The 18,148-nt window shown below is 49.9% G+C and overlaps 5 protein-coding genes across 5 annotated transcripts; 2 read left to right on the forward strand and 3 right to left on the reverse strand.

The window, feature by feature from the left end:
• Window positions 1–1,446: 1,446 nt before the first annotated feature.
• Window positions 1,447–8,966, forward strand: ags2 (alpha-1,3-glucan synthase Ags2; the record flags this gene model as incomplete). Its single annotated transcript, XM_040806653.1, has 5 exons — window positions 1,447–1,800; window positions 1,863–2,038; window positions 2,096–8,026; window positions 8,091–8,296; window positions 8,350–8,966. The coding sequence occupies 5 exons, from the start codon at window positions 1,447–1,449 to the stop codon at window positions 8,964–8,966; spliced, it is 7,284 nt and encodes a 2,427-aa protein (XP_040666858.1).
• Window positions 8,967–9,715: 749 nt separating this feature from the next.
• luA (3-isopropylmalate dehydratase LEU1) lies at window positions 9,716–12,646 on the reverse strand. Its single transcript, XM_040809069.1, has 4 exons — window positions 12,416–12,646; window positions 12,330–12,361; window positions 12,175–12,249; window positions 9,716–12,108 (listed from the first exon to the last, which is right to left on the reverse strand). The coding sequence occupies exons 1-4, from the start codon at window positions 12,513–12,515 to the stop codon at window positions 9,991–9,993; spliced, it is 2,325 nt and encodes a 774-aa protein (XP_040666859.1). The 5' UTR covers window positions 12,516–12,646; the 3' UTR covers window positions 9,716–9,990.
• A 652-nt stretch (window positions 12,647–13,298) lies between these two features.
• ASPVEDRAFT_27788 (aldo/keto reductase) lies at window positions 13,299–14,453 on the reverse strand (the record flags this gene model as incomplete). Its single annotated transcript, XM_040810047.1, has 1 exon — window positions 13,299–14,453. One exon carries the CDS (start codon window positions 14,451–14,453, stop codon window positions 13,299–13,301), a length of 1,155 nt encoding a protein of 384 aa, XP_040666860.1.
• Window positions 14,454–14,954: 501 nt separating this feature from the next.
• ASPVEDRAFT_130504 (UDP-N-acetylglucosamine--dolichyl-phosphate N-acetylglucosaminephosphotransferase) lies at window positions 14,955–16,512 on the reverse strand (the record flags this gene model as incomplete). The annotated part of the gene is made up of 3 exons (XM_040806730.1): window positions 14,955–15,929; window positions 16,005–16,185; window positions 16,268–16,512. 3 exons carry the CDS (start codon window positions 16,510–16,512, stop codon window positions 14,955–14,957), a joined length of 1,401 nt encoding a protein of 466 aa, XP_040666861.1.
• Window positions 16,513–16,846: 334 nt separating this feature from the next.
• On the forward strand, window positions 16,847–18,105 carry ASPVEDRAFT_129909 (putative nuclear pore protein (SEH1); the record flags this gene model as incomplete). Its single annotated transcript, XM_040806673.1, has 3 exons — window positions 16,847–17,032; window positions 17,088–17,925; window positions 17,990–18,105. The coding sequence occupies 3 exons, from the start codon at window positions 16,847–16,849 to the stop codon at window positions 18,103–18,105; spliced, it is 1,140 nt and encodes a 379-aa protein (XP_040666862.1).
• Window positions 18,106–18,148: the final 43 nt, after the last annotated feature.

Consider the following 18,148-nt stretch of genomic DNA (forward strand, 5'->3'; position numbering starts at 1 on the left):
GGCGCCCGATCTGTATTGCTTCATCAAACCCCCAGTGACATGCGCCAGGTGTCAGTTATCGAGAGTCTGGGGCTAATAATAGATTTTATCGACGGTTTGTTCACTTCCAGGACCAAAAAGTAGTTGGCAACTGCGCCTATTACTTGTTGCGTCGTGCGGTGACAGAAAGCCGCCACCATCTCTTCGGTATTCATTTTCTGGCTGCATGCACCCCGAGCATTCAATCTGATAAATATAGTCTCGGTGATGAGATGAGGGAGAGAGGAATTCTTGGAAGTCTCACCAGAAGGCGCAGCTTGCAATTGAGAATATAACCGGCTAACGTTTAAGCCGCAAATCTGATAGTCTGATTAGTAACCTCATAAAATATGGCGTACTGAGTTTACCACCTACTACTGTCTTTCTGGGAATGGTAACCTGTGCGGTGCCAGATAAGCTTAGTTTCTCTCAGTTGGGAGGTATTATTCTATGAAGAAACCGAGCGAGCACCAAGTAATTAAGCTTCGATTCAATGTTTTTGAACTACGTCCACGAAACTGGACAAGGTTATAGATACTTTGAAGCCAAATTAACTGACCAACCGCTACTATCAAAGAACAAGAGCCAAAAGTGAGAATATGTAACCTCACGCTGTTCGATATCGTTGTAGAAGTACTAGTATTACCGGTCCCACTGGTACTGATTGTAATAATACAATGATCTCCCGCCTCTACTGCTCCAACTGACCTGCATGCATTGGACTCCCGGTGGATATTGCTTCGCGTCTCCAGTCGCCTGCAGCTATCCCTCCCTACAATGATCTTTTCTTTGTGCCATGGCCCAATGTGTCTGTCAGCTTTCTCCTTTCGGCTCCCCGATACCACACGAGTCATCATGGATGGGTCGGTGGCTGGTCCTTCGGCAAAGGGACTACGGTTCCCACAGCTGGAGACATGGTAGTGACTCCATTTAGCCTGATAATTGCCTAGTCAGTCGTTAATCCCGTCTGTATCCTGTTGAAGTACTGCCATGTCGGAAATGATTTTCGTTTCTTTTCCTCCTTAAAGAAGATATCGATCCCTCGCTGACCCTCCTTCCTATTAGTATACCGCAGCTAATAATGCTTTCACTCGGTCTATAGATTGCATCTCTTCTTGCGTCTCGTCGGAAATATTTTCGGGCATATGGTTCTTCTTCTGTGTTCCCCTCCCTCCGTTTTCTTTTATTCCCTCACTGCCGCTGCCACACCTTTGTCTCGGAGCTTTCTACCTTGCCTTCATCTTCTGCTGTCCTTCCCTTCACATCAGCATTGGGATACTGTGTGAGTGAAAAAGAAGAGCATTTATAGGGCTTACTCAACTCAAGTACTTGATCTGGACTTTTGCTCGTTTTGGTCTTTCATATCGTCATTACGGCTTGAGACTCATGTCGGCTTTCTGAGTCCAACCCTCTCAGTGACCGTCAACTATGAAGTGGGGGGCTACAAGCTCGTTGCTTGCATTGTTTGCAGTGACCGTGACAGGCTGGCCCTACGAAGAGTCCCTAGTTGACTACAACCTCAATGCAAACAAGGATGCCGCTACGCCAGCAGAGTATTTTGCACCAGAATGGAAAGACCACAAGTATACGCCCTCGCCAAAGAATTGGAGATTTCCATTCTATACGCTTTTCCTCGACCGGTTTGTCAACGGTGACCCCACCAACGACAATATAAACGGGACCCTTTTCGAGCATGACCTAAACTCGAATCAAATGCGGCATGGTGGTGATGCGCAGGGCTTGGTGGACACACTCGACTATCTTCAAGGAATGGGGATTAAGGTTCTATACTGATTCCCACCATTTCCATTCATTCATTTTTTTTTTCTAACCACTTTGTGTAGGGAATTTATCTCGCAGGTACTATTCTCATGAACCAGCCTTGGGGCTCGGACGGTTACTCGATTTTGGATACCACGCTGCTGGACCAGCATTTCGGAACAATACAGACATGGAGAGATGCGATTTCAGAAATTCACAAGCGTGACATGTACGTGTTGTTTGATAACACAATTGCAACGTAAGTCTATCAAAGTCACTCACGTTCAGCTGCTCCAATGCTAATTGAAAACCCAAGTATGGGTGATTTGATTGGCTTCAAAGGTTATTTGAACGTTACGACTCCGTTTTCTACCAAGGAGCACGAATCTCTCTGGAAGAGCGAGCGCCGCTATGTTGACTTTGATATCGGAAATACGTACAATGAAACTTGCAACTACCCTCGATTCTGGAATGAAACTGGCTATCCGGTTAACAGCGATGTTCGCGATGAGCTCCAAGGCTGCTATGATAGCGATTTCGACCAATATGGAGACAGAGAAGCTTTTGGTGTATACCCAGATTGGGAGCGACAGCTGGCAAAGTTTGCTTCAGTTCAAGACCGTCTTCGTGAATGGAACCCCAGTGTTCGCGAGAGATTGATTAAGCATAACTGCATGATAATCAAGGCTCTTGATATTGATGGATTCCGATATGATAAAGCCACGCAAGCAACTGTGGATGCTCTTGGAGACATGTCAAGTGCTTATCGAGAGTGTGCTCGTGATGTCGGCAAAGACAATTTCTTTCTACCCGGTGAAATTACCGGTGGCAACAACTTTGGTTCAATTTACATTGGGCGTGGTAGACAGCCCGACCAATATCCAGACTCAACAATGGATTCAATGGCAATGAACAACGAGTCTGACCACGAGTATTTCCTTCGCGAAGAGGGTTTACAAGCACTTGATAGCGCCGCCTTCCATTATTCGACCTACCGATCTCTTACCAGGTTTCTTGGTCTCGACGGCAATCTTGCTGCAGGTTACGACGTACCAGTCGATTGGACGGATTCTTGGAACCTGATGGTCCTAACCAACGACATGGTCAACTCTAATACCGGAAAATTTGACCCACGACATATGTACGGTGCGACAAACCAGGATGTTTTCCGCTGGCCAGCTCTAGAGCAAGGTATTGAGCGGCAGCTCTTGGCAATGTTCATTACTACCCTTCACCTCCCTGGCATTCCAATCCTATTGTGGGGCGAAGAACAAGGCTTCTATATCCTGGATGCTACCGCAAACAACTATGTTTACGGCCGCCAGGCAATGTCACCAGCTACCGCATGGAAGTCACACGGCTGCTTCGCTTTGAACGCAGATCAGTACCACAACTGGCCCATCAGCAAAGGACGGGAAGGCTGTCATGATGATACTGTAGTCTATGACCATCGTGATCCTTCTCATCCTATCCGAAATGTCATCAAGCACATGTACCAACTACGAAAAGATTACCAGGTGCTGAACGACGGATATTCGGTCCAGAAACTGTCCAACCAAACACGGAATATTTACTACCCAGGCTCCAACGGCACGGCTACAGAGGTTGGGATGTGGTCGATTCTAAGAGATTCGGTTTACAAGATCCAAGAGCTGGACAATGATCAGCCAGTATGGTTGGTATATCAGAATGACAACAAAACGGTGGATTACAAGTTCGATTGCCGTAGGAATGGCTCGGCGTTGATATCCCCATTCGACTCAGATACGACCGTTGTTAATTTGTTCTACCCGCACGATGAGTACAAGTTGAAGGACAGCCCCAAGAAACTCGCCCTCAATGGCTCCAAAGAATTCAATGGATGTCTTGATAGCATGACCTTGAAACCGTTTGAATTCAAGGCCTTCGTTCCCAAAGGAAGTTTTGTGAAACCTGGACCCATGGTTACCAAAATCACCCCAGGGCATGACCAACCAATCATTTCCAAAGTTGGATATGGTGAGGCGGAGGACATCGATTTGAGTATCTACTTCTCCACGGAGATGGACTGCAACTCTGTGACAAGGTCCATCGCACTAAACTCTACGACGGAGACTGGCAAGAAAGCTTCAATCGACAAAAACAGCGCGTACTGCAAGAAAATAGATCCGAGCGAGACCCAATGGACTGCTCAGCTTCCCAGCACTTGGGTTTGGACTGGAAAGCTGACTGGAGTTCACAACGGTATCCATCGCCTAACTGTAAACAAACCAGAGAGCAGAGGCGGAGACTCAACAGGTGCTGTTGATCACTTTCTTATTCGCGTTGGTCAGGTAGACAACCCGATGGTTTCCACTGCGGCCAATTATTCCACGAATCTCCTGCAGCAACATGACAACGGTACACTTTACATCCGACACAGGGCTGCCGGTGCTGACAGATACCGTTATTCAACCAATTGGGGAACCTCTTTTTCTGATTGGCAGGAATACAAAGGTGGCGACGAGGTCATCGAAGAACTCCCTTGGTCTGGAACTGACAAGCAAAAGTGGAAAGGAAAGCACGTACGCGTTGAATACTGGAGCAAATTGACCGGTAGCAGCAGCTATGTGCAGGAAGGTGATGTTGGTACTGATCATCCAAGGCGCTTCCCTCATCTCTTCTTCAACGGACCGTACAACCAATATGGATACGACGCAGGGTTGGATAATGAAGTCAAGCAGGACAGTGATGGATATTGGAAATACAGGTTGCGGGTGGAATACCCGGCACAGGGACAATTCAACGTTTGGGGAATGAACCCAGATGGGCAACCCGACCAGAGCTATGTGTTTGGTGACCTTGACTCTGATGGCGTCCTGGACCGCATGCCACCTTCTTCGCTGAGTGACCTTTCTATCAATGTCACAGACAGGCCCCCGTCACCCTACCTGAACTGGGATCTCTGGGTTGATGACAGCACAATGAGAATTAACTTCATGCCAACAGGATCAAGAGCAACCCAGATAGTCATTTACTTCCTGCTTTGGTTCGTGCCATTAATTACAGCTGCTGGGGTTGTATACGCGTTCATGAAATCATTCTACCAAGTCAAGTTCAACCAGGTTGGGATCAGTGAGAAAAGGTCTCTGTTCCCCATGTTCGCCGGCAAGTCCTCATCAACGAATCCTCTGATGAAGTTGGCCAATAAATCAGGATTTCTCCAAAGTACTCCTGCATTCGGGCCCGGGGCCCAAGACAGGCGCAGTGTTCTCATCGCCACAATGGAGTATGACATCGAGGACTGGGGAATCAAAATCAAAATTGGCGGCCTTGGTGTTATGGCACAGCTCATGGGAAAGAACCTTGGGCACCAAGATCTCATCTGGGTTGTCCCGTGCGTTGGGGGTGTGGACTATCCCGAGGATCAACCAGGGGAGCCAATGTTCGTGACGGTTCTTGGGAACATATATGAAGTGAAGGTTCAGTACCACGTACTGAACAATATCACCTATGTTCTCCTGGACGCACCCGTTTTTCGTCAACAATCAAAGTCCGAACCCTACCCAGCTCGCATGGATGACCTCGATAGCGCAATCTACTATTCTGCCTGGAATCAGTGCATCGCCGAGACCATCAAACGCTTTCCCATCAACCTATATCATATCAATGATTACCACGGCTCTATTGCCCCGCTGTATCTTCTTCCACAGACAGTTCCGGTCTGTCTTTCACTCCACAATGCAGAGTTCCAGGGGCTCTGGCCGATGCGCACTCAGAAGGAAAGAGACGAAGTTTGTTCAGTCTTTAATCTTGAGATTGATACTGCTAGACGCTATGTCCAGTTCGGCGAGGTCTTCAATATGCTCCATGCCGGTGCAAGCTATCTACGTGTCCATCAACAAGGCTTTGGCGCTGTAGGAGTTTCAAGGAAGTATGGAAAACGTTCTTATGCTCGTTACCCTATCTTCTGGGGCCTTAAGAAAGTTGGAAATCTCCCTAACCCCGACCCCTCCGACACTGCCGAATGGAACAAGGAACGCCCCAACGACAGTGAAATACAGGTCGACCAGAGCTATGAGGCAAACAGAGGAGAGCTGAAACGACAAGCGCAAGAATGGGCTGGACTTGAACAGAATCCTAATGCAGACCTACTGGTCTTTGTGGGACGATGGTCGATGCAAAAGGGTGTTGATCTGATAGCTGATGTCATGCCTGCTGTTCTGGAGGCTCGCCCAAATGTCCAACTGATTTGTATTGGTCCAGTCATTGACCTTTATGGAAAATTCGCGGCCCTCAAGCTTGACCGCATGATGCAGGTCTATCCTGGGCGCGTGTTCTCAAAGCCCGAGTTCACAGCACTACCCCCATACATCTTCTCCGGGGCAGAGTTTGCTTTGATCCCATCCCGAGACGAACCCTTCGGACTGGTAGCCGTTGAATTTGGTCGCAAAGGAGCCCTCGGGATTGGTGCCCGTGTTGGTGGTCTTGGCCAAATGCCAGGTTGGTGGTATAATGTTGAATCCACAACTACAGCTCACCTGCTCCATCAATTCAAACTTGCCATTGGAAGTGCACTGAACTCAAAACCTCAGGTTAGGGCGAAGATGCGTGCAAGGTCCGCGAAGCAACGTTTCCCTGTTGCCCAGTGGGTTGAGGATCTGGAAATTCTACAGTCAACGGCGATGCGAGTTCACAGTAAGAGTGCGGCCAAATCAAACGTTCAGCCCTACACTCCTTCTGGAAACAACACACCCAGCGGAATGATGACACCCACTATTGGATCCACTGGAAATGTCACCCCAACCGGTGCACAGACACCTCCACTTGCTCACTCGCGATCGGGAAGCTATTCGAATATCAACCGATTAAGCGCTTATGGACCCCAGCAGCGCAACACCATTATCTACAGCAGGGACCCAAGCCCTGGGGGCGATGACCAGCCCAGATCTGGACTTGCTCGACACTTATCCCTCGGTGTGAGGGCTGGACCAGGACATCTTATGCGTCGTGGTCGGCGCAGGTTGAGAAATAACCGCACTGGGGCTGATGAGAGTGGCAACGCTTCAATGACCGAGGAGAGCGATGACGATGTTATCCCAAGTTACTATGAGGAAGACGAGTATACCCTTACCCCCGAACAAGCAGAGGAAGTACGACGAGGGGAAATGGCGGCGTCGCAGCAAGACCACGGTCATGGTTCGGTTAGGGACTTCTTCTCTCGGAGGCACTCAAGTCAGAGTTCAATTCCAACCCGCGCTATTCTCTCTCCAGGAAGTTCAACAACCTTTGATGGCGATGATAGCGCTGCCCAAAATGCATCAGCTTTAACAGAACCCGGCAATCGTCTCAGCTGCTCCTCTGTCCTTTCCGTTGACTCGGTTGTAGGCGAGAAGAAGGATTACAAGCTACAGAAGGTCGATCCTACATTCACGGATAGTACCGGCGAGTTTTACAGAGCCTTTGAAGCCAGATTGGAAAACCTCAACGGTTCCAATTCCGTGTCGCAGCTCTGCATCGAGGAGTATCTTGAGAAAAGCGAGAAAAAATGGTTCGATAGATTCCGTGATGCGAGACTTGGGCGCAACCAGTCACCCTCCTCAAAGTTCCGCAGTAAGTATGAAGGGTCCGCCCCTATGGCGACGGTCTCGAATGACGAGGTCGGTTCGCGTGAAAGTGGAAGCCCGGGAAGGAGACCAGATGAGTTTTGCCTTGGAAATGATTACGTTCCGCCCTCCGGACTCAGAAAATGGATGCAAGTTCGGGTTTTCGACTGGCCAATTTACTCGTTTATACTCGGTCTCGGGCAGATCATTGCAGCAAACTCGTACCAAATCACCTTGCTGACCGGAGAGGTTGGACAAACACCCGAGAAGCTCTATGGAATCGCAACGGTCTACCTAGTGAGCTCTATTGTCTGGTGGTTCCTCTTCCGCTTCTGCAAATCCGTCGTTGTGCTAGCCCTACCATGGTTTTTCTATGGTCTTGCCTTTGTCCTTATTGGAGTCGCACATTACGAGGGTGATGGATTTTCTCGAGCCTGGATTCAGAATGTTGGCGCCGGAGTATATGCAGCAGCATCAGCCAGTGGCTCCTTGTTCTTCGCCCTTAACTTTGGAGACGAAAACGGTGTCCCTGTCAAGGAATGGGTATGGCGTGCATGCATTATTCAGGGTACTCAACAAGCCTATATCATTGGACTCTGGTACTGGGGAACATCTATATCCCAAGCGGTCACCAGGGGAGTTCCAAATGTCCAAGCACATGTTACAGAAACATGGAGAATGACGTACGTTACTAATCTCTCACAATGCTAACCTCTTTCATGACGCTTTACTGACACTCTATTATAGTGCTATCTGCATGCCGATTGCTGTGTTTCTTTGGGTTCTCGGTCTCCTGGTGTTCTTTGGTCTACCAAACTACTACCGCCAGACTCCTGGCAAAGTTCCATCCTTCTATAAGTCCGTTTTCCGACGCAAGATTATATTATGGAACTTTGTTGTTGTTATCCTACAAAACTTCTTCCTCAGTGCACCCTATGGTCGAAACTGGAGTTGTAAGTGCCTTCAAACCCATCAGAACTTTCTAATAATTGCTAACGCAATGCAGTCCTCTGGAGCTCCGTCCACGCCGAAAACTGGCAAGTTGGTCTCCTGGTCATTGCTTTCTTCGGCGTCGCCTGGGTAGCTATCCTATTCATATTTGGCCGTCTGTCCAAATCACATAGCTGGATTCTCCCCGTCTTTGCCTGTGGTCTTGGTGCTCCTCGATGGGCCCAAATATGGTGGGGTGTTTCCGGAATGGGCCTATTCCTACCTTGGGCTGGTAGCTATACCTCCGGAGCACTTGCGTCTCGCAGTCTCTGGCTCTGGCTGGGTATCCTAGACTCACTCCAGGGCCTCGGGTTCGGCATGATCCTGCTCCAAACCTTAACGCGAATGCACATTTGCTTCACCCTGCTGGCAGCCCAGGTTCTTGGATCCATTGCAACAATCTGCGCTAGGGCATTCGCGCCCAACAACATTGGCCCAGGTCCAATCTCGCCGGATGTGACAGCTGGGGCTAGCTCTGTGGCTAACGCTTGGTTCTGGATCGCTTTATTCTTCCAACTGTTGATCTGGTACGTCTTGCTTGATGCTCCCTCACTGAATGTAATATATGCTAACCTGCTTAACAGTGCTGGGTTCCTCATGTTCTTCCGGAAAGAACAGCTCACGAAGCCATAAAGCGCATTTCAACTGCACCACCACAGCTTCACCAATATATCCTCGACAAAATGACAAAGCAACTCTCGAGGACGCGAATAAACCACAAGTCCTTTGTAAACTACTCGATTCGATCCAGTCGGCAAACCATCACATCGTCTTGTCAAGACAAGCTCTATCGATTCACCACCCCACTGATATATCTAATAACCTTACATATTTTTCCGCATATTTCTTGATGATATTCCTTTTCGCCCAGCCTTTACTGGGGACAATGACTACGATACGAGTCAGTACCTAATGATCTGGATGTTAATATAGTCGGTCTATTTATCTACCTACCTAATTATTGGACTACCCACCACGACATGTACGAATTGTGGGCAAAAGATGTATTTAATGATTGACTCATTGCGCTATCGAGGTTGTTTCCCCTTGCATTTCACATATATGTCGAAATTTTGTTTTTTTTTTGTTTTGTTTTGTTTTGTTTTTTTAGTTGCTTATGTTTGGCTGTTGTTGGACTGAAAATAATAATTGTGATACGGATATACTATTGAATAAATATACAAATTTCCAAGATTCCTACAATATTCGTCGCTCCAGCAGGTCCGGTTTCTATGAGACCTACAGGAAACCAAGGGTCCGTCGCCCCAATCTCACCCCAGTCTCTCTCACTAGCTTACACAGGCAGCGCCCTCCTTTTCCATAGTGCTAGAGATACGGGGAATCAGTGACCACACTTGGCTTGACCAGCATGGAGAATTAAAGTCACTCAACCAGTCTTATTAAGCCTTTGACTGCTATCTGGTATATTCATTCATGGGTAGGCTAACGGGTAGATAAGCTAACAACGCCTGAGAACAAGTTCGTCTTAAGGGACGAAATGCCATAGATTCCAAGAATAGGGGGGTAAACTTGGGAAATGAAAAGGAAAGGAAAAGGAAATTTATACAGCCCCATACTTCGCACATGTCACATATCAAATCATTATACTTGAGAGATAAAGGTGAAAAAGAAAAGAAAACGGAGCATGATATGGAGATTACCACTCCAAAGGCTCGCCCTTGACATCCCCGCGATTCGTCTTCGGCACAGGGGCAGCCTCGACCATGGTGGGTCCACCACGACGGCCACGCCTGAGGTAGGCCTTGCCGTCGAGCCAAGGAGTCTCGAGCGTCCGCTTGGTCTCGAACCTTTTGATCTTATCCCCCATCTGGAGGGTTAGGCCGATATCATCGAGACCGTTGATGAGGCAGTGCTTGCGGAACCCATCTACGTCAAAAGAGGCAAGCGTGTTACCGGATGCATCCTTGACCTCTTGGTTGACGAGGTCGATCTCAACTTCGCGGCCGGCACGGGCCTCGTCGGCGATCTTGGAAAGCTTGTCGGAGTCGGAGACAACCACGGGGAGCATGCCGTTCTTGAATGTGTTGTTGAAGAAGATATCAGCAAAGGAAGGAGCGATGATACACTTGATGCCGAAGTCGAGGAGGGCCCAGGGGGCGTGTTCACGGGAGGAACCGCAGCCAAAGTTGGGGCCAGTGACGACGAGAATCTTGGAGTCACGGTAGATGCCCTGGTTGAGGACGAATTCGGGGTCTTCTTCGCCGTTCTTGTAACGGAGTTCATAAAACAGGGCTGTGCCGAGACCGGTACGCTTGATGGTTTTCAGGAATTGCTTAGGGATGATAGCATCGGTGTCAACGTTGCTGCGGTCCAAGGGGGCTGCAATCCCCTTCAGGGTTGTGAATTTGGGGAGGCCGGTGGAAGAGGAAGAGGTGGTGGATGCGGAGGTGTTGGTGTGGGGTTGGTCGTCCGCGGGCTGGTCGAGGATGTGGTCTAGCTCCTCCTCCGTGTCGACTTCTTCGGCTTCAGGTCTGACGTCGAGCTTGGGCTGAACCTTGCCAAGGCGTGGGCTCTCGGGGAAGTGTTCACGAACATCGGCAAGCTTACCGACGATGGCGGCGCTCGCAGCCATTGCCGGGGACATCAGGTGTGTACGGCCACCGTAGCCCTGGCGACCCTCGAAGTTGCGGTTGGATGTGGAGGCGCAACGTTCCTGAGGGGAAAGGATGTCGGGGTTCATGCCCAAGCACATGGAGCATCCAGCCTCACGCCACTCGAAACCAGCATCGACAAAGATCTTGTCAAGGCCTTCAGATTCGGCTTGCTGCTTCACAAGACCAGAACCTGGGACAACCATGGCTCGCTTGATGTTAGCAGCAACTTGCTTCCCTCGTACCACCTTTGCAGCGGCACGCAAATCCTCAATACGCGAGTTTGTGCAAGAACCGATAAAGACCTTGTCGACGGTGACATCCTTCATGGGAGTACCGGCAGTCAGGCCCATGTATTCGAGAGCCCGGGTACAAGCGAGCTTGCGGTCCTCGTCCTTGAAATCATCGGGACCAGGGACAACACCGGTGATAGGGACCACATCCTGAGGAGATGTACCCCAGGAAATCGTGGGGACAATGTCCTTGGCGTCGACCAAAACAGTCTTGTCATAAACAGCATCGTCGTCGGAAGCCAAACCCGACCAGTAGTTGACGGCCTTTTTCCATTCAGCGCTGTCGTACTTGGGGGCCAGAGGACGGCCCTTCAGGTACTCAAAGGTAGTCTCGTCAGGTGCGACCATGCCAGCACGCGCACCACCCTCGATGGACATGTTGCACATTGACATCCGAGCCTCGATACTCAGCCCACGGATGACGGAGCCGCAGAACTCAATGACACATCCTGTGCCACCTGCGGTTCCGATCAAACCGATAATGTGCAGAACGACGTCCTTTGATGTAACACCAGCAGGAAGTTCACCGTCAACCTGGATGCGCATGTTCTTGCTGCGCCGGGTGATGAGGGTCTGCGTGGCGAGGACGTGTTCGACCTCACTGGTACCAATACCGAAAGCGAGAGCACCAAAGGCACCGTGAGTGGAGGTGTGACTGTCACCGCAGACAACGGTCGTTCCGGGGAGAGTGAAACCCTGCTCGGGGCCAATAACGTGGACAATACCCTGGCGCTTATCGCCCATGCCAAAATATGTCAGACCGAAGTCCTTGACATTCTCTTCGAGGGTAGAACATTGCAGACGGGAGTCGTTCTCCTCAATGAATTCGTCAACGTTCTTGAAGTTTTTCCGCGAGGTGGTAGGAATGTTCTAGGAAGACGACTGTCAGTTCTGACTTCTGAGCCAATGGAATGAGAGATTCGGAAATCTACATACGTGGTCGACAGTGACGAGGGTGCAGTCCGGCCTGCGGACTTTACGGCTAGCATTCTTCAGGCCCTCAAAGGCTTGCTGTTCAAATTAGTTAGTGGCGAGAAGAGGCGACAGACACTACACGGTAGGCGGCCTGCGGAGAACAGCGCAAAACTTACTGGAGAGGTCACTTCGTGGACCAGATGTCTATCTGTAAGAAGATTAGTTTCGAGATCATGTAGGAAAGGTTAACAGACAAACATACCGATATAAAGCAGGATCGTGCCATCTTCTTGCTCATTCACGATATGAGCATCCAAAACCTTGTCATACAAGGTCTTGGGTTTCCGGTCAGCACCAGGCATGAGGGGCGAAGTAGAACAACGGGGTCAATGAGCAAATTAGGTAAGTCGCGGGTTGGAAGGAGCTCCAAGGAAGGACTGGGGGTCTGAATATGATGTCTAAGACAAACACGGAAGCTCCCAAGGGATTTAAGAATCTTCTGAGATCGCGATGTCGCTGGCCACAGCATCGAGGGGCTCTTCAAGGGCCCGATCTCGGGGTGGTAAGAATCATTGTGTTGCTTCCCATTGGTAGATCGCGGGCCCACATGCTCCGATGGCCGGCCTCACGGTCGGCCTGAAGCGCTTTGTCGCGGAGTTTGTCCACTGACTGGCAGGGCCATCGGTGTAATCGGAGCCTTCTGTTTGGTTCAATTGGAAAAATTACTGGAACAGTGCAAATTCATGGTTTCATTGTGCAAGAAGCCCAGACCCCTCAACAGAAGCCGAACTCGCAGTGAGTGAAGATATTCCTGCGCGGGGTATACATTACCCAACCTGGAGTCCAGGACATATGTGGGTACGCTTATTGCTTCCCTGTCTTGTCCCCCCGGAGCCGGAGAATACATTACTCTTTTCAGTATAGTTTGTTATTGAGAGCTGGTGGAGAGATAGATATATCTAACGCAATTATTATGGAATCATACACACATACTCGGTCCATTAAGAGACATTAGTCCAGTACTACCCTGTCGGGTTGAAGCAACAACAAACATCCATAGCAAAAACCATCGTACTAACATGATACTATATCCCGAAAGTTCTTTCTGTTCAGGATATACGCTGGCTGCACTCGCAATAAGAAAATCACTGAGGTGTAAGCCCCTTTACCGGCGGTGGCACGGCCACTTTGCTACCAAAGCCAACCCAGGGACTTATAGTTCCGCTCAACTTAGGATCTGTACCCACCATGTTGTGTGGGAAATTCAGGTCCAGAGGCCGAACACTTTCAAGGTACTCGACTTGTTCCGGTGTCAGCTTGATCTTAAGCGACTGGATGTTATCTTGAAGATGCTCGACTTTGCGTCCCCCGACGATTGGGAACACGTTTGGAACCTTCTGGAGGACATAGGCCAAGGCGATAGCCGTCACAGATTCGATTCCGTGTTCAGCGGCCACCTTTGCTAATGCTTCACTCATCCTGGCCTCCTCCGGCGATTGCTCGCCGCCGCCCAGCATAGAACGCAGTCCTTCGCCCTTCTTCCGGCGTTCCTCCAGGGCCTTTGCAGTCTGGAACTTGCCACTTCCTAGCACGTCCCAAGGTGCAAGGGCCATGCCGAAATGCAGGGCCATGGGGATGATATCTGTTTCAAAGTCGCGGAGCATCACGTTCCAACGGCCTTGATAAACGCTAAAGGGGGTCTTCCCGTGTGCACGAGCATAGGTGTTCGCCGCGCTCACCACCCAAGCTGGGGTGTCGGAGATACCCAGGTATAGTACCTTTCCCTGTTCAACCACGGTGTGGAGGCTGTCCATAAGTTCCTCGATAGAGGTTGTATAGTCCCACCAATGGACATAGAGAATATCGATCCAGTCAGTCTGAAGTTTCTGGAGGGAATCCCGCAGACTCATTTTGAGCGAGCGCTTATGGTTGCCGCAGCAGTTCGGGGCATTGCCCTTGCCCAGTTCATAGGACTTATAGTCTGTTGTGAACTTCGTAGCAATCACCATCCTGTCGCGGTTGTTCCGGGATGCCATCCATTCGCCCAGCCAGGTTTCCGATTGTTCGCTTTGGTAGTTATTGGCAGTGTCGATAAAGTTACCACCAGCTTCCGCAAAGGCGTCCAAAAGCTTGAAGGACGACTCTTTGTCCATTGACCCCATCATACCGGACCATGCATCTCCAATGGACATGGCACCGAGCTGGAGAGGTGACACGCGAATCCCGGCCGTTGAGGAGAGCACTCGGTAGCGGCCGAGTTCGGTTCGAGGCTCGGGGGCCGGTTTCAAGAAGTCAGACATGATATCAATGGTTCAGGAGATTGTTGAAATAGGAGTTTCGATGATAGGAGGAGAGTTTCCTTCTCGTTGCTCGTAGGCGCAGTCGTGGGTATTTATACGCAGTTGGCGATGGTACCCCAGGTTTACATCATTGGGTGCCCGCTGACCATTTCCGGTCATCTCGGTGATCTCGGTGACCATAGTTATTACCAAGCTGGTTGTGCCACCACGCCACAACCCTTAGGTGCCGAAAATATAACTGTTCGGGATTGAGCGCTGACGGTTCGTTGGTAAGCTTCAGTGGGCGGCGGACTTAGCGGCGGCTGCGGAAACCCCGATCCGGAGTCAGCAGTCGGCCTTAAGCAGCGGCAGCTTGGCCTACTATATAGCCTAATAGCTTATCGAAGAGCATGGTGGAATAATCAATAGTTGAAAAATGGCAATGATAGAATGTCATCGCTGGTCTATAGTTAGTAGTACCCGTATAATACTGATGGCACTATGTAAAACATGCAGAACAATCTATAAAATAAAGCCGGACGTCCTGTTATCTGATGGAAACACCAACAATGCCAGGCAATGACGCACAAACAGCCCCAAAAGCCCACATACGATCTGAACCACCACCATGCTTAATGCTAGTCGGTCTTCCCTCATGGGGCCCATCCATATCAGCCACAGGTTCAGAATGGTCAGATTGCTCGATTCGATAATCTGACCGTCATCGTTCTTCCTTATTCGCGCGAGGCGAAGTCGGTACAGCAATTCCAAAGCAGTTGCAATCAACTTTGAGGGAGGTGCCTCCCATTCAGTCACTGAGGCATCCAGAAGCCCGCTCTTCGCATTGAACCTCGGGAGTCTATGCCGAGGGCAAGGAATCAAGTGAAATACCTGTGGGCACGAGTAAACGAAGTTGAAAATCTGTGGGACGAATAAGAGCAACAAAGTTTTGCTGAAATGACCTAGTATCCCGACGACAACAAAGACCATCCCTGCAAAGTAGCAGTATGTGTCTCCCACGAACACCTTTGAAGGGTACCAATTGTGCCATAAGAGTGCCAATGAAACTCCAACAAACGGGAGTAAAAAGTAGAGGGAGAAAAGGTGAGAGTCGGTAGCGGGGTGTCGGAACGGTGTAATCAAGTACAGCGCGTCGTTAAGCATCAGTAAGAGCGCAATCACAAGCGACTGGGCAACCTCAACGCCGTTGATCCCCGCCAGCATATTGATCGAATTTGGGCAGAATATCGCAACTGCACCCATGTAGACGTAATACAAGAAACCGAGATCGAGGAACGGCCCAAGATATGGCCGCAGAGGCACTGGGACAACAACATGGGTGACCCCAAAGTCTACAAAGTAGACCATAAGCATTGGAATGGCACCAAAAGCCGGAATGAGGACTTTGTGCCTCCATCGAATGTCGAGAAGATCATCACCAAGTCCAAGAATAACGATACATTGGAGCGATAGGAGACCAGAAAGATATGAAGCAAGCTAACGGGGCTTTTGTCAGCAAATCATACCAATACTGGACCGAGGGTAAACAGGTAAGATTCCAAGGATACTAACCCTGTCATGAGGAAATCTGTGCAGTGTCCGGCCTGTCTCTACATGGTGAACCTCAAGTACAATGTCACGATTGCCGCCACCCGATGTGGCCGCAACGATGTCCTTATAGAAGGCGAACGGAATGAAAAATATGAGAACCAAAAGGTAAACCACCGCGCAAACAGCGCCCATGGTTTCAGGTCTACACCGGGTCAAATCAGTATGAGCCCGCACAGTGCTACGAATGCTTGAATGCGACAGCGCCAATGGCAGGGAAAACATACATGACTGGCCGAGTTGGTTTGGCCATATCCTTCCCGCTCAAACCTGCTCGAACAAAGACAGGCCCGAGCCATCTTATCATACTAAAGGTCACAGAAAATGCTATTCCGCTGAATGCGATGGCTGGTACCAATGGCGCACCCTCTCCCTCGAAGGTATTGACCAGGACGCCAAGGCAGGCACCGGCTAGGACCAAGAGACTCCAGGTCTCCCGGTGGGAAAGCGAGTTTGGTGTTGCGAGAGTCATTGTTGCATGGCAATTAAATTCAGCATCCCAGCTTCAGCTGCCTCGCGGACCCAGGGAGCGTGGTTGAGATTTCGTCGCTGCAATCTGGCCTTAAGACAAATCAACAACGGAAAAGAGTATACGAAAAATACGCGAAATATACGCCGCGGCCTCTCATTCTGCCGCGCCAACACCCAGCAGCGTTGTGGGGCGGTCAGCCGTGCCACGAACTCGCTCACATAATCCACGCGGACATCCAATCCAGATCCGGTCTGTCACGACTTCGTAGTACGCGTCCAGGTTGTATGTCTTGCAGGGTCCAGATCATCCGATTGGGACTCTGAGTCGGCCAGATATGTCTGCCGGGTTTTCCGATTTTGATTCTGGTCACCGCGATTTGGTGACCGTGACCAAGTTCAACTTCTATGGCAATCGCATAGTTACAGCTTCATCAGACCACCGCATGAAGGTCTGGGACCAAAAGGACGGTGAATGGCAGTTGACTGACACCTGGCGAGCACATGATGCGGAGATTCGTGATGTAAGCCGTGCCTGCTATCATCCCCTTGTCAGTTTTGGCTTTCTAACCTCTGTAGGCAACCTGGAATGGGCCTTTTACTGGCCAGCATATTGGCAGCGTGGGTGAGGATATGAAATTAAAAATATGGCAAGAAGATGTCACTCAGCCTCCAAACTCCGGTCGGCGTTTCAGGACTATCTTCCGTCTGATGGCTCCACAGCGACATCCATATGTCTCAGTTGACTTCCGCAACATTGACCTGGAAACCTGGCTTGCTGTAATAACACGCGATGGCTTCTTGAGGGTCATGGAGCCCGTCAGTCCAGACTCGCTTGCGGACTGGCAAACCGTCGACGAATTCCGGGTTTGCACCGCACCCCAAAGGGGAGAGGAGACGAGCTTCAAAGTGCAGTTTCACCACGACCCTACAGACATCACTCACTCCATTCTGCCCTCCTGGGATCGCAAAAGCCTGTCCCTTGTCGTTGCAGCTATGGACGGCGTGAAAATATTCCGCACTGATGCAAACCGTCGCTTCTACCATGCAATAGAATTAACAGGGCATGGGGGCTTGGTTAGAGACATATCCTGGGCCAATGGCTCAGTCCGGGGTTATGATCTCATTGCCAGCGGGTGTAAGGACGGCTTTGTTCGAGTTTTCGAGGTCTATACCTCTCTTTCCTCCAGCAGTTCCCGAGACTCCGACCGACACCATACACAATCGTCAACAACATCTCAGTCTTCACGTACAACAGCACAGTCAGGAATAGGCTCTGCTCTTGCAAGCCGTGCACCTATGTCTATAAACAACAGACCCGCAACAGGTGACTCCCCATTCAAACATTCTTTCAAGGAAGTCGCATGCATCGACAGCAAGCATCTCGACGTATGGCAGGTCGGGTTTTCCTACGCTGGTTAGTTGTCCGATTTTTTCATACTTCCGTATTTATTCTTGTGCTCACTCTAACCATCGTGTAGGTGACTGCCTCATTTCTTCAGGTGATGATGGTGTTGTTAGGTTCTGGAAGAAGGCTTTATCTGGGGAATGGCTCGAATATGCAGAGACAGAAATGACTGACCAGGAAAACAAATGAATACATTCCCACCTTTGCCTCAGCTCATACACCAGAGCTCCAG

This window comes from Aspergillus versicolor (genome assembly GCF_001890125.1).
Source record: "Aspergillus versicolor CBS 583.65 unplaced genomic scaffold ASPVEscaffold_4, whole genome shotgun sequence".
NCBI classification, from domain to species: Eukaryota; Fungi; Ascomycota; class Eurotiomycetes; order Eurotiales; family Aspergillaceae; genus Aspergillus; species Aspergillus versicolor.